The sequence below is a fragment of the Oncorhynchus mykiss genome, chromosome 26 (genome assembly GCF_057628025.1).
Source record: "Oncorhynchus mykiss isolate SJ-2025 chromosome 26, ASM5762802v1, whole genome shotgun sequence".
NCBI classification, from domain to species: Eukaryota; Metazoa; Chordata; class Actinopteri; order Salmoniformes; family Salmonidae; genus Oncorhynchus; species Oncorhynchus mykiss.
Genome location: NC_143047.1, coordinates 45,970,882 through 45,985,000, shown reverse-complemented (window position 1 = coordinate 45,985,000; position 14,119 = coordinate 45,970,882). Strand labels below are relative to the sequence as shown.

The window sequence follows — 14,119 nt, the reverse complement described above, 5'->3', positions numbered from 1 at the left end:
CCAACAACCAGGTACACACACCTCCCTCAACCTCAGCCCCAACAACCAGGGACACACACCTCACTCAACCTCAGCCCCAACAACCAGGTACACACACCTCCCTCAACCTCAGCCCCAACAACCAGGTACACACACCTCACCACACACACCTCACCACACACACCTCACTCAATCTCAGCCCCAACAACCAGGTACACACACCTCACTCAACCTCAGCCCCAACAACCACACCTCCCTCAACCTCAGCCCCAACAACCAGGTACACACACCTCCCTCAACCTCAGCCCCAACAACCAGGGACACACACCTCACTCAACCTCAGCCCCAACAACCAGGTACACACACCTCCCTCAACCTCAGCCCCAACAACCAGGTACACACACCTCACCACACACACCTCACCACACACACCTCACTCAATCTCAGCCCCAACAACCAGGTACACACACCTCACTCAACCTCAGCCCCAACAACCACACCTCCCTCAACCTCAGCCCCAACAACCAGGGACACACACCTCACTCAATCTCAGCCCCAACAACCAGGTACACACACCTCCCTCAACCTCAGCCCCAACAACCAGGTACACACACCTCACCACACACACCTCACCACACACACCTCACTCAATCTCAGCCCCAACAACCAGGTACACACACCTCACTCAACCTCAGCCCCAACAACCACACCTCACTCAACCTCAGCCCCAACAACCAGGTACACACACCTCACCTCACACACCTCACCTCACCACACACACCTCACCACACACACCTCACACCTCACATCTGACTCATTCCTCTCTACTGTATAATCCTGTATTGAGTCTCCATTATGATTCAATACATCTGACTCATTCTTCATAACTGTGTGTTTCAGAGCTCTACGTCCCACTACAACACAGGGACGTGGGGCATCGTCCAGGGCCAGTTGAGGCCCCTGCTGGCCCCCAGAGTCTATACTCTCCCCATGGTGAGGTCCATAGGGAAGACTATGGTGCAAGGAAAGAACTATGGACCTCAGATCACTGTCAAAAGGATCTCTACACGGTATGTCCACTGTCCTAGAGGAGTAGAGATGTTCTCCCCACGGTATGTCCACTATCCTAGAGGAGTAGAGATGTTCTCCTCACGGTCTGTCCACTATCCTAGAGGAGGGTAGAGGTTCTCCTCACGGTCTGTCCACTATCCTAGAGGAGGAGAGATGTTCTCCTCACGGTCTGTACACTATCCATAGGAGTAGAGATGTAGAGGTTCTCCTCACGGTCTGTCCACTGTCCTAGAGGAGTAGAGATGTTCTCCTCACGGTTTGTCCACTATCCTAGAGGAGTAGAGATGTTCTCCCCACGGTCTGTCCACTATCCTAGAGGAGTAGAGATGTTCTCCTCACGGTCTGTCCACTATCCTAGAGGAGTAGAGATGTTCTCCTCACAGTTTTTCCACTATCCTAGAGGATTAGAGATGTAGAGGTTCTCCTCACGGTCTGTCCACTATCCTAGAGGAGTAGAGATGTTCTCCTCACAGTCTGTCCACTATCCTAGAGGAGTAGAGATGTTCTCCCCACGGTCTGTCCACTATCCTAGAGGAGTAGAGATGTTCTCCTCACGGTCTGTCCACTATCCTAGAGGAGTAGAGATGTTCTCCTCACGGTTTTTCCACTATCCTAGAGGATTAGAGATGTAGAGGTTCTCCTCACGGTCTGTCCACTATCCTAGAGGAGTGGAGATGTAGAGATTCTCCTCACGGTCTGTCCACTATCCTAGAGGAGTAGAGATGTTCTCCTCACGGTCTGTCCACTATCCTAGAGGAGTAGAGATGTAGAGGTTCTCCTCACGGTTTGTCCACTGTCCTAGAGGAGTAGAGATGTTCTCCCCACGGTCTGTCCACTATCCTAGAGGAGTAGAGATGTTCTCCTCACGGTCTGTCCACTATCCTAGAGGAGTAGAGATGTTCTCCTCACGGTCAGTCCACTGTCCTAGAGGAGGAGAGATGTAGAGGTTCTCCTCACGGTTTGTCCACTATCCTAGAGGAGTAGAGATGTAGAGGTTCTCCTCACGGTTTGTCCACTGTCCTAGAGGAGGAGAGATGTAGAGGTTCTCCTCACGGTTTGTCCACTATCCTAGAGGAGTAGAGATGTAGAGGTTCTCCTCACGGTTTGTCCACTATCCTAGAGGAGGAGAGATGTAGAGATTCTCCTCACGGTTTGTCCACTATCCTAGAGGAGGAGAGATGTTGAGATTCTCCTCACGGTTTGTCCACTATCCTAGAGGAGGAGAGATGTAGAGGTTCTCCTCACGGTCTGTCCACTATCCTAGAGGAGTAGAGATGTAGAGGTTCTCCTCACGGTTTGTCCACTGTCCTAGAGGAGTAGAGATGTTCTCCCCACGGTCTGTCCACTATCCTAGAGGAGTAGAGATGTTCTCCTCACGGTCTGTCCACTATCCTAGAGGAGTAGAGATGTTCTCCTCACGGTCAGTCCACTGTCCTAGAGGAGGAGAGATGTAGAGGTTCTCCTCACGGTTTGTCCATTATCCTAGAGGAGTAGAGATGTAGGTTCTCCTCACGGTTTGTCCACTATCCTAGAGGAGGAGAGATGTAGAGATTCTCCTCACGGTTTGTCCACTATCCTAGAGGAGGAGAGATGTTGAGATTCTCCTCACGGTTTGTCCACTATCCTAGAGGAGTAGAGATGTAGAGGTTCTCCTCACGGTCTGTCCACTATCCTAGAGGAGTAGAGATGTAGAGGTTCTCCTCACGGTTTGTCCACTGTCCTAGAGGAGTAGAGATGTTCTCCCCACGGTCTGTCCACTATCCTAGAGGAGTAGAGATGTTCTCCTCACGGTCTGTCCACTATCCTAGAGGAGTAGAGATGTTCTCCTCACGGTCAGTCCACTGTCCTAGAGGAGGAGAGATGTAGAGGTTCTCCTCACGGTTTGTCCACTATCCTAGAGGAGTAGAGATGTAGGTTCTCCTCACGGTTTGTCCACTATCCTAGAGGAGGAGAGATGTAGAGATTCTCCTCACGGTTTGTCCACTATCCTAGAGGAGGAGAGATGTTGAGATTCTCCTCACGGTTTGTCCACTATCCTAGAGGAGTAGAGATGTAGAGGTTCTCCTCACGGTCTGTCCACTATCCTAGAGGAGTAGAGGTTCTCCCCACGGTCTGTCCACTATCCTAGAGGAGTGGAGATGTTCTCCTCACGGTCTGTCCACTATCCTAGAGGAGTGGGGCGGCAGGGTAGCCTAGTGGTTAGAGCGTTGGACTAGTAACCGGAAGGTTGTGAGTTCAAACCCCCGAGCTGACAAGGTACAAATCTGTCGTTCTGCCCCTGAACAGGCAGTTAACCCACTGTTCCCAGGCCGTCATTGAAAATAAGAATTTGTTCTTAACTGACTTGCCTGGTTAAATAAAGGTAAAATAAAAAAAATAAAAATAAAAATGTTCTCCTCACGGTCTGTCCACTATCCTAGAGGAGTGGAGATGTTCTCCTCACGGTCTGTCCACTATCCTAGAGGAGTGGAGATGTTCTCCTCACGGTCTGTCCACTATCCTAGAGGAGTAGAGATGTTCTCCTCACGGTTTGTCCACTATCCTAGAGGAGTAGAGATGTAGAGGTTCTCCTCACGGTCTGTCCACTATCCTAGAGGAGTGGAGATGTTCTCCTCACGGTCTGTCCACTCTCCTAGAGGAGTAGAGATGTTCTCCCCACGGTCTGTCCACTATCCTAGAGGAGTAGAGATGTAGAAATACATCAGAATCACTGTCAAGATGTTTTCTTAAAGAGCTTTTTCAACACAAAGAATCTTAAAGTGTCTTTGAAAACCACAAAGACATGTAGTGATCTGAAGGTTGATGTGGCACCACTGTTTCAGATGTCTGCTCGGTACGGCAGTATGAAATGCAGTGTGTTCATGTTATGATGTCTGCTCGGTACGGCAGTATGAAATGCAGTGTGTTCATGTTATGATGTCTGCTCGGTACGGCAGTATGAAATGCAGTGTGTTCATGTTATGATGTCTGCTCGGTACGGCAGTATGAAATGCAGTGTTCATGTTATGATGTCTGCTCGGTACGGCAGTATGAAATGCAGTGTGTTTATGCTATGATGTCTGCTCGGTACGGCAGTATGAAATGCAGTGTGTTCATGTTATGATGTCTGCTCGGTACGGCAGTATGAAATGCAGTGTGTTCATGTTATGATGTCTGCTCGGTATGGCAGTATGAAACGCAGTGTGTTTATGTTATGATGTCTGCTCGGTACGGCAGTATGAAATGCAGTGTGTTAATGCTATGATGTCTGCTCGGTACGGCAGTATGAAATGCAGTGTGTTAATGCTATGATGTCTGCTCGGTACGGCAGTATGAAATGCAGTGTGTTAATGTTATGATGTCTGCTCGGTACGGCAGTATGAAATGCAGTGTGTTCATGTTATGATGTCTGCTCGGTACGGCAGTATGAAATGCAGTGTGTTCATGTTATGATGTCTGCTCGGTACGGCAGTATGAAATGCAGTGTGTTCATGTTATGATGTCTGCTCGGTACGGCAGTATGAAATGCAGTGTGTTAATGTTATGATGTCTGCTCGGTACGGCAGTATGAAATGCAGTGTGTTCATATTATGATGTCTGCTCGGTACGGCAGTATGAAATGCAGTGTGTTTATGCTATGATGTCTGCTCGGTACGGCAGTATGAAATGCAGTGTGTTCATGTTATGATGTCTGCTCGGTACGGCAGTATGAAATGCAGTGTGTTCATGTTATGATGTCTGCTCGGTACGGCAGTATGAAATGCAGTGTGTTAATGCTATGATGTCTGCTCGGTACGGCAGTATGAAATGCAGTGTGTTTATGCTATGATGTCTGCTCGGTACGGCAGTATGAAATGCAGTGTGTTCATGTTATGATGTCTGCTCGGTACGGCAGTATGAAATGCAGTGTGTTTATGTTACATTGAGATTCAACTAATTGTTCTCTGCCTCCCTTTTTCTTTCATCTTCCCTTTCCTCTACCTTCTCTCTCTCTCTCCTTCCTCTACCTTCTCTCCATCCTCTACCTCTACCTCTCTCTGTCTCTCTCTCGCTCTCTCTCTCTCCCCCTCTCTCTCTCCCTCTCTCTCTGTCCCCTATCTCCTCTCTCTCGCTCCTTCCTCTACCTCCTCTCTCTATCTCTCTCTCTCTCTGTCCCCTATCTCCTCTCTCTCGCTCCTTCCTCTACCTTCTCTCTCTCTCTCTCTGTCCCCTATCTCCTCTCTCTCGCTCCTTCCTCTACCTTCTCCCTCTCTCTCTCCCTCCATTCTCTACCTCCTCCATCTCTCTCTCTGCCTCTCTCTCCATCCTCTACCTCCTCCCCCTCTCTCGCTCCATCCTTTCTCTCTTTCTTTCTCTCTCTTTCTCTCTCTGCCTCTCTTTCTTTCTCTCTCTGCCTCTCTCTCCATCCTCCTCTCTCTCTGTCCAGGGGTCGTAAGTGTAAGCCCATCTTTGTGCAGATAGCCCGTCAGGTGGTCAAGCTGAATGCGTCTGACCTGCGACTGCCGTCCAGGGCCTGGAAGGTCAAGCTGGTGGGGGAGGGGGCCGACGATGCTGGAGGGGTGTTTGATGACACCATCACTGAGATGTGTCAGGTAGAGTAACAGTTTAACTACAGTAGAGTTTACAGTAAGCTGTCAGATAGAGTAACAGTTTAACTACAGTAGAGTTTACAGTTAGATGTTAGGTAGAGTAACAGTTTAACTACAGTAGAGTTTACAGTTAGATGTGTCAGTTACAGGTAGAGTTTACAGTAAGATGTGTCAGTTACAGTAGAGTTTACAGTTAGATGTGTCAGTTACAGGTAGAGTTTACAGTTAGATGTGTCAGTTACAGGTAGAGTTTACAGTTAGATGTGTCAGTTACAGTAGAGTTTACAGTTAGATGTGTCAGGTAGAGTAACAGTATAACTACAGTAGAGTTTACAGTTAAATGTGTCATTTACAGTATAGTTTACAGTTAGATGTGTCAGGTAGAGTAACAGTCTAACTACAGTAGAGTTTACAGTAAGCTGTGTCAGTTACAGTATAGTTTACAGTTAGCTGTGTCAGTTACAGGTAGAGTTTACAGTTAGATGTGTCAGTTACAGGTAGAGTTTACAGTTAGCTGTGTCAGTAACAGTAGAGTTTGCGGTTAGATGTGTCAGTTACAGTAGAGTTTACAGTTAAGATGTGTCAGTTACAGTATAGTTTACAGTTAAGATGTGTCAGTTACAGTAGAGTTTACAGTTAGATGTGTCAGTTACAGTAGAGTTTACAGTTAAGATGTGTCAGTTACAGTATAGTTTACAGTTAAGATGTGTCAGTTACAGTAGAGGTTACAGTTATATGTGTCAGGTACATGTAGAGTTTACAGATGTGTCAGTTACATGTAGAGTTTACAGTTAGATGTGTCAGTTACAGTAGAGTTTACAGTTAGATGTGTCAGTTACAGTAGAGGTTACAGTTATATGTGTCAGGTACATGTAGAGTTTACAGATGTGTCAGTTACATGTAGAGTTTACAGTTAGATGTGTCAGTTACAGTAGAGTTTACAGTTAGATGTGTCACTTACAGTAGAGTTTACAGTTAAGATGTGTCAGTTACAGTAGAGTTTACAGTTAAGATGTGTCAGTTACAGTGGAGTTTACAGTTAGATGTGTCAGTTACAGTAGAGTTTACAGTTAGATGTGTCAGTTACAGGTAGAGTTTACAGTTAGATGTAACAGTAGAGTTTACAGTTAGATGTGTGATTTACAGTAGAGTCTACAGTTAGATGTGTCAGTTACAGGTAGAGTTTACAGTTAAATGTGTAATTTACAGTAGAGTTTACAGTAAGCTGTGTCAGTTACAGTAGAGTTTACAGTTAGATGTGTCAGTTACAGTGGAGTTTACAGTTAGATGTGTCAGTTACAGTGGAGTTTACAGTTAGATGTGTCAGTTACAGTGGAGTTTACAGTTAGATACTGCAGGGGGTATTATTAACAGTAGAATTAGTGACTGTATTATAAATAGTAGTGAGATAGTAACAGTATAATTAGTGACTATTATAAATAGTAGTGGGATAGTAACAGTAGAATTAGTGACTATTAGAAATAGTAGTGAGATAGTAACAGTATAATTAGTGACTATTATAAATAGTAGTGGGATAGTAACAGTAGTAGTAGAATTAGTGACTATTATAAATAGTAGTGGGATAGTAACAGTAGAATTAGTGACTATTATAAATAGTAGTGGGATAGTAACAGTAGAATTAGTGACTATTATAAATAGTAGTGGGATAGTAACAGTAGAATTAGTAACTATTAGAAATAGTAGTGGGATAGTAACAGTAGAATTAGTGACTATTATAAATAGTAGTGGGATAGTAACAGTAGTAGTAGAATTAGTGACTATTATAAATAGTAGTGGGATAGTAACAGTAGTAGTAGTAGTAGTATAATTAGTGACTATTATAAATAGTAGTGGGACAGTAACATACATTCTAAGTGGTTTGCTGTTTAGGATTTGGGAACAAATCAGTCTCAACCTGAAGTCATTTTCTTGTGGTGTCTGCACTATGTTCTTGTCTATTCTTCTGAGTTTATCCAAACTTCTTTACCAGAGGAATTTACAGGTTTCCTGAAATGTTCAACTAACAAATCGTGAGTCAGAAAAGTGATATTATTTAGAGACGGGCTGTGGAGAGGATATCTTGTGAGACTGACGCCTATTTCCTGTGTAGGAGTTGGAGACGGGAGTAGTGGATCTCCTCATCCCCTCCCCCAACGCCACAGCTGAGGTGGGCTACAACAGAGACAGGTGAGGACTGGCTAGGACACCAACAGAGACGCACAGTACCACATATAGAGACAGTACCACAATACTGACACGCTGTCTCATTACCAGTCACCATAGAGACAGTACCACATTACTGACACGCTGTCTCATTACTAGTCACCATAGAGACAGTACCACATTACTGACATGCTGACTCATTACCAGTCACCATAGAGACGCTGTCTCATTACCAGTCACCATAGAGACAGTACCACATTACTGACACGCTGTCTCATTACCAGTCACCATAGAGACAGTACCACAGACTATACAGAAGTATAGTCTATATGACACTGTGTTGTGGGCCACTACAGAGCTATAGTCTATATGACTATGTGTTATGGGCCACTACAGAGCTATAGTCTGTCTATATGACACTGTGTTATTGGCCACTACAGAGCTATAGTCTATATGACACTGTGTTATGGGCCACTACAGAGCTATAGTCTATATGAGGTCAACTCTAAACCTCCCTCCCTCCCCCAGGTTCCTGCTGAGCCCGTCAGCCTGTCTGGATGAGCAGCTCCTCCAGTTTAAGTTCCTGGGTATCCTGATGGGGGTGGCTATCCGGACCAAGAAGCCCCTGGACCTGCACCTTGCCCCCATGGTGTGGAAGCAGCTGTGTTGTATTCCTCTGGTCCTGGAGGATCTAGAGGAGGTGGACCTGCTCTACGTTCAGACACTCAACAGCATTCTTCACATTGAAGACAGCGGCATCACAGAGGATAATTTCCATGAGGTGATAGATTTATTCTGTCTTTTTTTCTCTCCTCAGCTTAAGGTCACGAGCTACGATATTGGTATGAGGAGGAGGAGGAGTATGGGGGGGATGAGGATGACGAGGGGGATGAGAAGTATGAGGGGGATGAGAAGTATGAGGGGGATGAGGATGATGAGGGGGGTGAGGGTGAGGGGGATGAGGGGGAGTGAGGATGAGGGGGATGAGGAGGAGAGGGAAAGAGAGAAAGAGAAGCTTGGAGGGGAGTGATGGTTCACATCCATTCAGTTTGGATTCAATACTGGAACTGACATGGATGGGGAGATTTGACTTGGAAACTAGCCTAGGAAATGGGGCTGTGTTTTTCTGTTTGACTTGGAAATTAGCCTAGGAAATGGAGCTGTGTTTCCTGTTTGACTTGGAAATTAGCCTAGGAAATGGGGCTGTGTTTTTCTGTTTGACTTGGAATGGTGATTATATGGTATGGTGATAATATGGTATGGTGATAATATGGTATGGTGAGGTCTCTCAGTATGGTGATAATATGGTATGGTGATAATATGGTATGGTGAGGTCTCTCAGTATGGTGATAATATGGTATGGTGAGGTCTCTCAGTATGGTGATAATATGGTATGGTGATAATATGGTATGGTGAGGTCTCTCAGTATGGTGATAATATGGTATGGTGAGGTCTCTCAGTATGGTGATAATATGGTATGGTGAGGTCTCTCAGTATGGTGATAATATGGTATGGTGAGGTCTCTCAGTATGGTGATAATATGGTATGGTGATAATATGGTATGGTGAGGCCTCAGTATGGTGATAATATGGTATGGTGATAATATGGTATGGTGATGATATGGTATGCTGATAATATGGTATGGTGATAATATGGTATGGTGATAATATGATATGGTGAGGTCTCTCAGTATGGGGATAATATGGTGTGGTGATAATATGGTATGGTGATAATATGGTATGCTGATAATATGGTATGGTGATAATATGGTATGGTGAGGTCTCTCAGTATGGTGATAATATGGTATGGTGATAATATGGTATAGTGATAATATGGTGTGGTGATAATATGGTATGGTGAGGTCCCTCAGTATGGTGATAATATGGTATGGTGGTAATATGGTATGGTGAGGTCTCTCAGTATGGTGATAATATGGTATGGTGATAATATGGTATGGTGATATTATGGTATGATGAGGTCTCTCAGTATGGTGATAATATGGTATGGTGAGGTCTCTCAGTATGGTGATAATATGGTTTGGTGGTAATATGGTATGGTGATAATATGGTATGGTGATAATATGGTATGGTGAGGTCTCTCAGTATGGTGATAATATGGTATGGTGAGGTCTCTCAGTTTGGTGATAATATGGTATGGTGATAATATGGTATGGTGATAATATGGTATGGTGATAATATGGTATGGTGAGGTCTCTCAGTATGGTGATAATATGGTAGGTTGAGGTCTCTCAGTTTGGTAATAATATGGTATGGTGATAATATGGTATGGTGATAATATGGTATGGTGATAATATGGTATGGTGAGGTCTCTCAGTATGGTGATAATATGGTATGGTGGTAATATGGTACGGTGATAATATGGTATGGTGATAATATGGTATGGTGAGGTCTCTCAGTATGGTGATAATATGGTATGGTGAGGTCTCTCAGTTTGGTGATAATATGGTATGGTGATAATATGGTATGGTGATAATATGGTATGGTGAGGTCTCTCAGTATGGTGATAATATGGTATGGTGAGGTCTCTCAGTATGGTGATAATATGGTATGGTGAGGTCTCTCAGTATGGTGATAATATGGTATGGTGAGGTCTCTCAGTATGGTGATAATATGGTATGGTGATAATATGGTATGGTGATATTATGGTATGATGAGGTCTCTCAGTATGGTGATAATATGGTATGGTGAGGTCTCTCAGTATGGTGATAATATGGTTTGGTGGTAATATGGTATGGTGATAATATGGTATGGTGATAATATGGTATGGTGAGGTCTCTCAGTATGGTGATAATATGGTATGGTGAGGTCTCTCAGTTTGGTGATAATATGGTATGGTGATAATATGGTATGGTGATAATATGGTATGGTGATAATATGGTATGGTGAGGTCTCTCAGTATGGTGATAATATGGTAGGTTGAGGTCTCTCAGTTTGGTAATAATATGGTATGGTGATAATATGGTATGGTGATAATATGGTATGGTGATAATATGGTATGGTGAGGTCTCTCAGTATGGTGATAATATGGTATGGTGGTAATATGGTACGGTGATAATATGGTATGGTGATAATATGGTATGGTGAGGTCTCTCAGTATGGTGATAATATGGTATGGTGAGGTCTCTCAGTTTGGTGATAATATGGTATGGTGATAATATGGTATGGTGATAATATGGTATGGTGAGGTCTCTCAGTATGGTGATAATATGGTATGGTGAGGTCTCTCAGTATGGTGATAATATGGTATGGTGAGGTCTCTCAGTATGGTGATAATATGGTATGGTGAGGTCCCTCAGTATGGTGATAATATGGTATGGTGATAATATGGTATGGTGAGGTCTCAGTATTTTGATAATATGGTATGGTGATAATATGGTATGGTGATAATATGGTATGGTGAGGTCTCTCAGTATGGTGATAATATGGTATGGTGATAATATGGTATGGTGAGGTCTCAGTATGGTGATAATATGGTATGGTGATAATATGGTATGGTGAGGTCTCTCAGTATGGTGATAATATGGTAGGTTGAGGTCTCTCAGTTTGGTGATAATATGGTATGGTGATAATATGGTATGGTGAGGTCTCTCAGTATGGTGATAATATGGTATGGTGGTAATATGGTACGGTGATAATATGGTATGGTGATGGTATGGTGAGGTCTCTCAGTATGGTGATAATATGGTATGGTGAGGTCTCTCAGTTTGGTGATAATATGGTATGGTGATAATATGGTATGATGATAATATGGTATGGTGAGGTCTCTCAGTATGGTGATAATATGGTATGGTGAGGTCTCTCAGTATGGTGATAATATGGTATGGTGAGGTCTCTCAGTATGGTGATAATATGGTATGGTGAGGTCTCTCAGTATGGTGATAATATGGTATGGTGAGGTCCCTCAGTATGGTGATAATATGGTATGGTGATAATATGGTATGGTGAGGTCTCAGTATTTTGATAATATGGTATGGTGATAATATGGTATGGTGATAATATGGTATGGTGAGGTCTCTCAGTATGGTGATAATATGGTATGGTGATAATATGGTATGGTGAGGTCTCAGTATGGTGATAATATGGTATGGTGATAATATGGTATGGTGAGGTCTCTCAGTATGGTTAGGTCTCTCAGTATGGTGATAATATGGTATGGTGTGAGGTCTCTCAGTATGGTGATAATATGGTATGGTGAGGTCTCTCAGTATGGTGATAATATGGTATGGTATGGTATGGTCTCTCAGTATGGTGATAATATGGTATGGTGAGGTCTCTCAGTATGGTGATAATATGGTATGGTGTGAGGTCTCTCAGTATGGTAATAATATGGTATGGTGATAATATGGTATGGTGATAATATGGTATGGTGAGGTCTCTCAGTATGGTGATAATATGGTATGGTGATAATATGGTATGGTGTGAGGTCTCTCAGTATGGTGATAATATGGTATGGTGATAATATGGTATGGTGATAATATGGTATGGTGAGGTCTCTCAGTATGGTGATATTATGGTATGGTGAGGTCTCAGTATGGTGATAATATGGTATGGTGAGGTCTCTCAGTATGGTGATAATATGGTATGGTGATAATATGGTATGGTGATAATATGGTATGGTGATAATATGGTATGGTGTGAGGTCTCTCAGTATGGTGATAATATGGTATGGTGATAATATGGTATGGTGAGGTCCCTCAGTATGGTAATAATATGGTATGGTGATAATATGGTATGGTGTGAGGTCTCTCAGTATGGTGATAATATGGAATGGTGATAATATGGTATGGTGATAATATGGTATGGTGAGGTCTCTCAGTATGGTGATAATATGGTATGGTGATAATATGGTATGGTGAGGTCTCTCAGTATGGTGATAATATGGTATGGTGGTAATACACCATGGCCAACCTTCGCTCCCCCCGACACACACACACATAACCACTGCATTGTGACTCTACTGGACTGGACCGGGCTCCCTCTCTCTCTCACACAGAAACACACACACACACACACACACACACATACTGGAATGCAAGGGTCTTGTTGATGCAGCACATCCTGTCTGGGGATTGGCCAGTTGGCCTGCCTCCCAGGAAGGACCACAGCCAGGATTGATAGAGAGAGTCCAGAGAGGGAGAGGAAGGGAGAGAGGGGGGGAAGAGGGAGGGAGGGAGAGACATGGCCTCCCTGTCTTGTGAAGGAAGGACCACAGCCAGGGGAAAGAGAGAGAGGTGGAGGAGAGGTGGGAGAGAGTGAAATGGCCTCTCAGGCCCACAGTCTCCTAGCCAAGAGAGGGAAAGAGGGAGGAAGGAGCAGGAGGAGAGAGAGAAATGGCCTCTTAGGCCCACAGTCTCCTAGCCAAAGAGAGGGAAAGATGGAGGAAGGAGCGGGAGGAGAGAGAGAAATGGCCTCTCAGGCCCACAGTCTCTTAGCCAAGAGAGGGAAAGATGGAGGAAGGAGCGGGAGGAGAGAGAGAAATGGCCTCTCAGGCCCATAGTCTCCTAGCCAAGAGAGGGAAAGAGGGAGGAAGGAGCGGGAGGAGAGAGAGAGACAGGGAATAAAGAGAAAGGGACTGTAATCTCCTGATCTGACAGGATTCTGAATCAACTCTCTACAAATGGAATTGACCCCCAACTTGAATTCAGATGAAGTGATGTTGTACTGTTGTGTTCCTCCTTCTAGATGATTCCTCTGGATTCCTTCGTGGGTCAGAGTGCAGACGGTAAGATGGTTCCTATTATCCCCGGGGGAAACAGCATCCCTCTGACCTTCTCCAACAGGAAGGAGTATGTAGCCCGGGCCATCGAGTACCGCCTGCACGAGATAGACAGACAGGTACGACACACAGGTGTACCGCCTGCACGAGATAGACAGACAGGTACGACACACAGGAGTACCGCCTGCACGAGATAGACAGACAGGTACGACACACAGGAGTACCGCCTGCACGAGATAGACAGACAGGTACGACACACAGGAGTACCGCCTGCACGAGATAGACAGACAGGTACGACACACAGGAGTACCGCCTGCACGAGATAGACAGACAGGTACGACACACAGGTGTACCGCCTGCACGAGATAGACAGACAGGTACGACACACAGGTGTACCGCCTGCACGAGATAGACAGACAGGTACGACACACAGGTGTACCGCCTGCACGAGATAGACAGACAGGTACGACACACACACACAGGTGTACCGCCTGCACGAGATAGACAGACAGGTACGACACAGACACACAGGTGTACCGCCTGCACGAGATAGACAGACAGGTACGACACACAGGTGTACCGCCTGCACGAGATAGACAGAC

At 44.7% G+C, this 14,119-nt stretch overlaps 1 protein-coding gene across 37 annotated transcripts in view; it reads left to right on the top strand.

Moving 5' to 3' along the window:
* herc1 (HECT and RLD domain containing E3 ubiquitin protein ligase family member 1) overlaps positions 1-14,119 on the top strand; it is a 218,697-nt gene that overhangs the window by 195,487 nt on the left and 9,091 nt on the right. For 35 of the 37 annotated variants that reach the window (XM_090223301.1, XM_090223270.1, XM_090223303.1 and 32 more), the window contains 5 exons: positions 880-1,049; positions 5,456-5,621; positions 7,729-7,805; positions 8,310-8,562; positions 13,484-13,636. In XM_090223301.1, the coding sequence (XP_090079427.1) occupies positions 880-1,049; positions 5,456-5,621; positions 7,729-7,805; positions 8,310-8,562; positions 13,484-13,636 (819 nt within the window). Of the gene's footprint in view, positions 1-879; positions 1,050-5,455; positions 5,622-7,728; positions 7,806-8,309; positions 8,563-13,483; positions 13,637-14,119 lie in introns of those variants that run through there. The other 2 variants (XR_016492387.1, XR_016492384.1) reach the window with 1 other exon arrangement.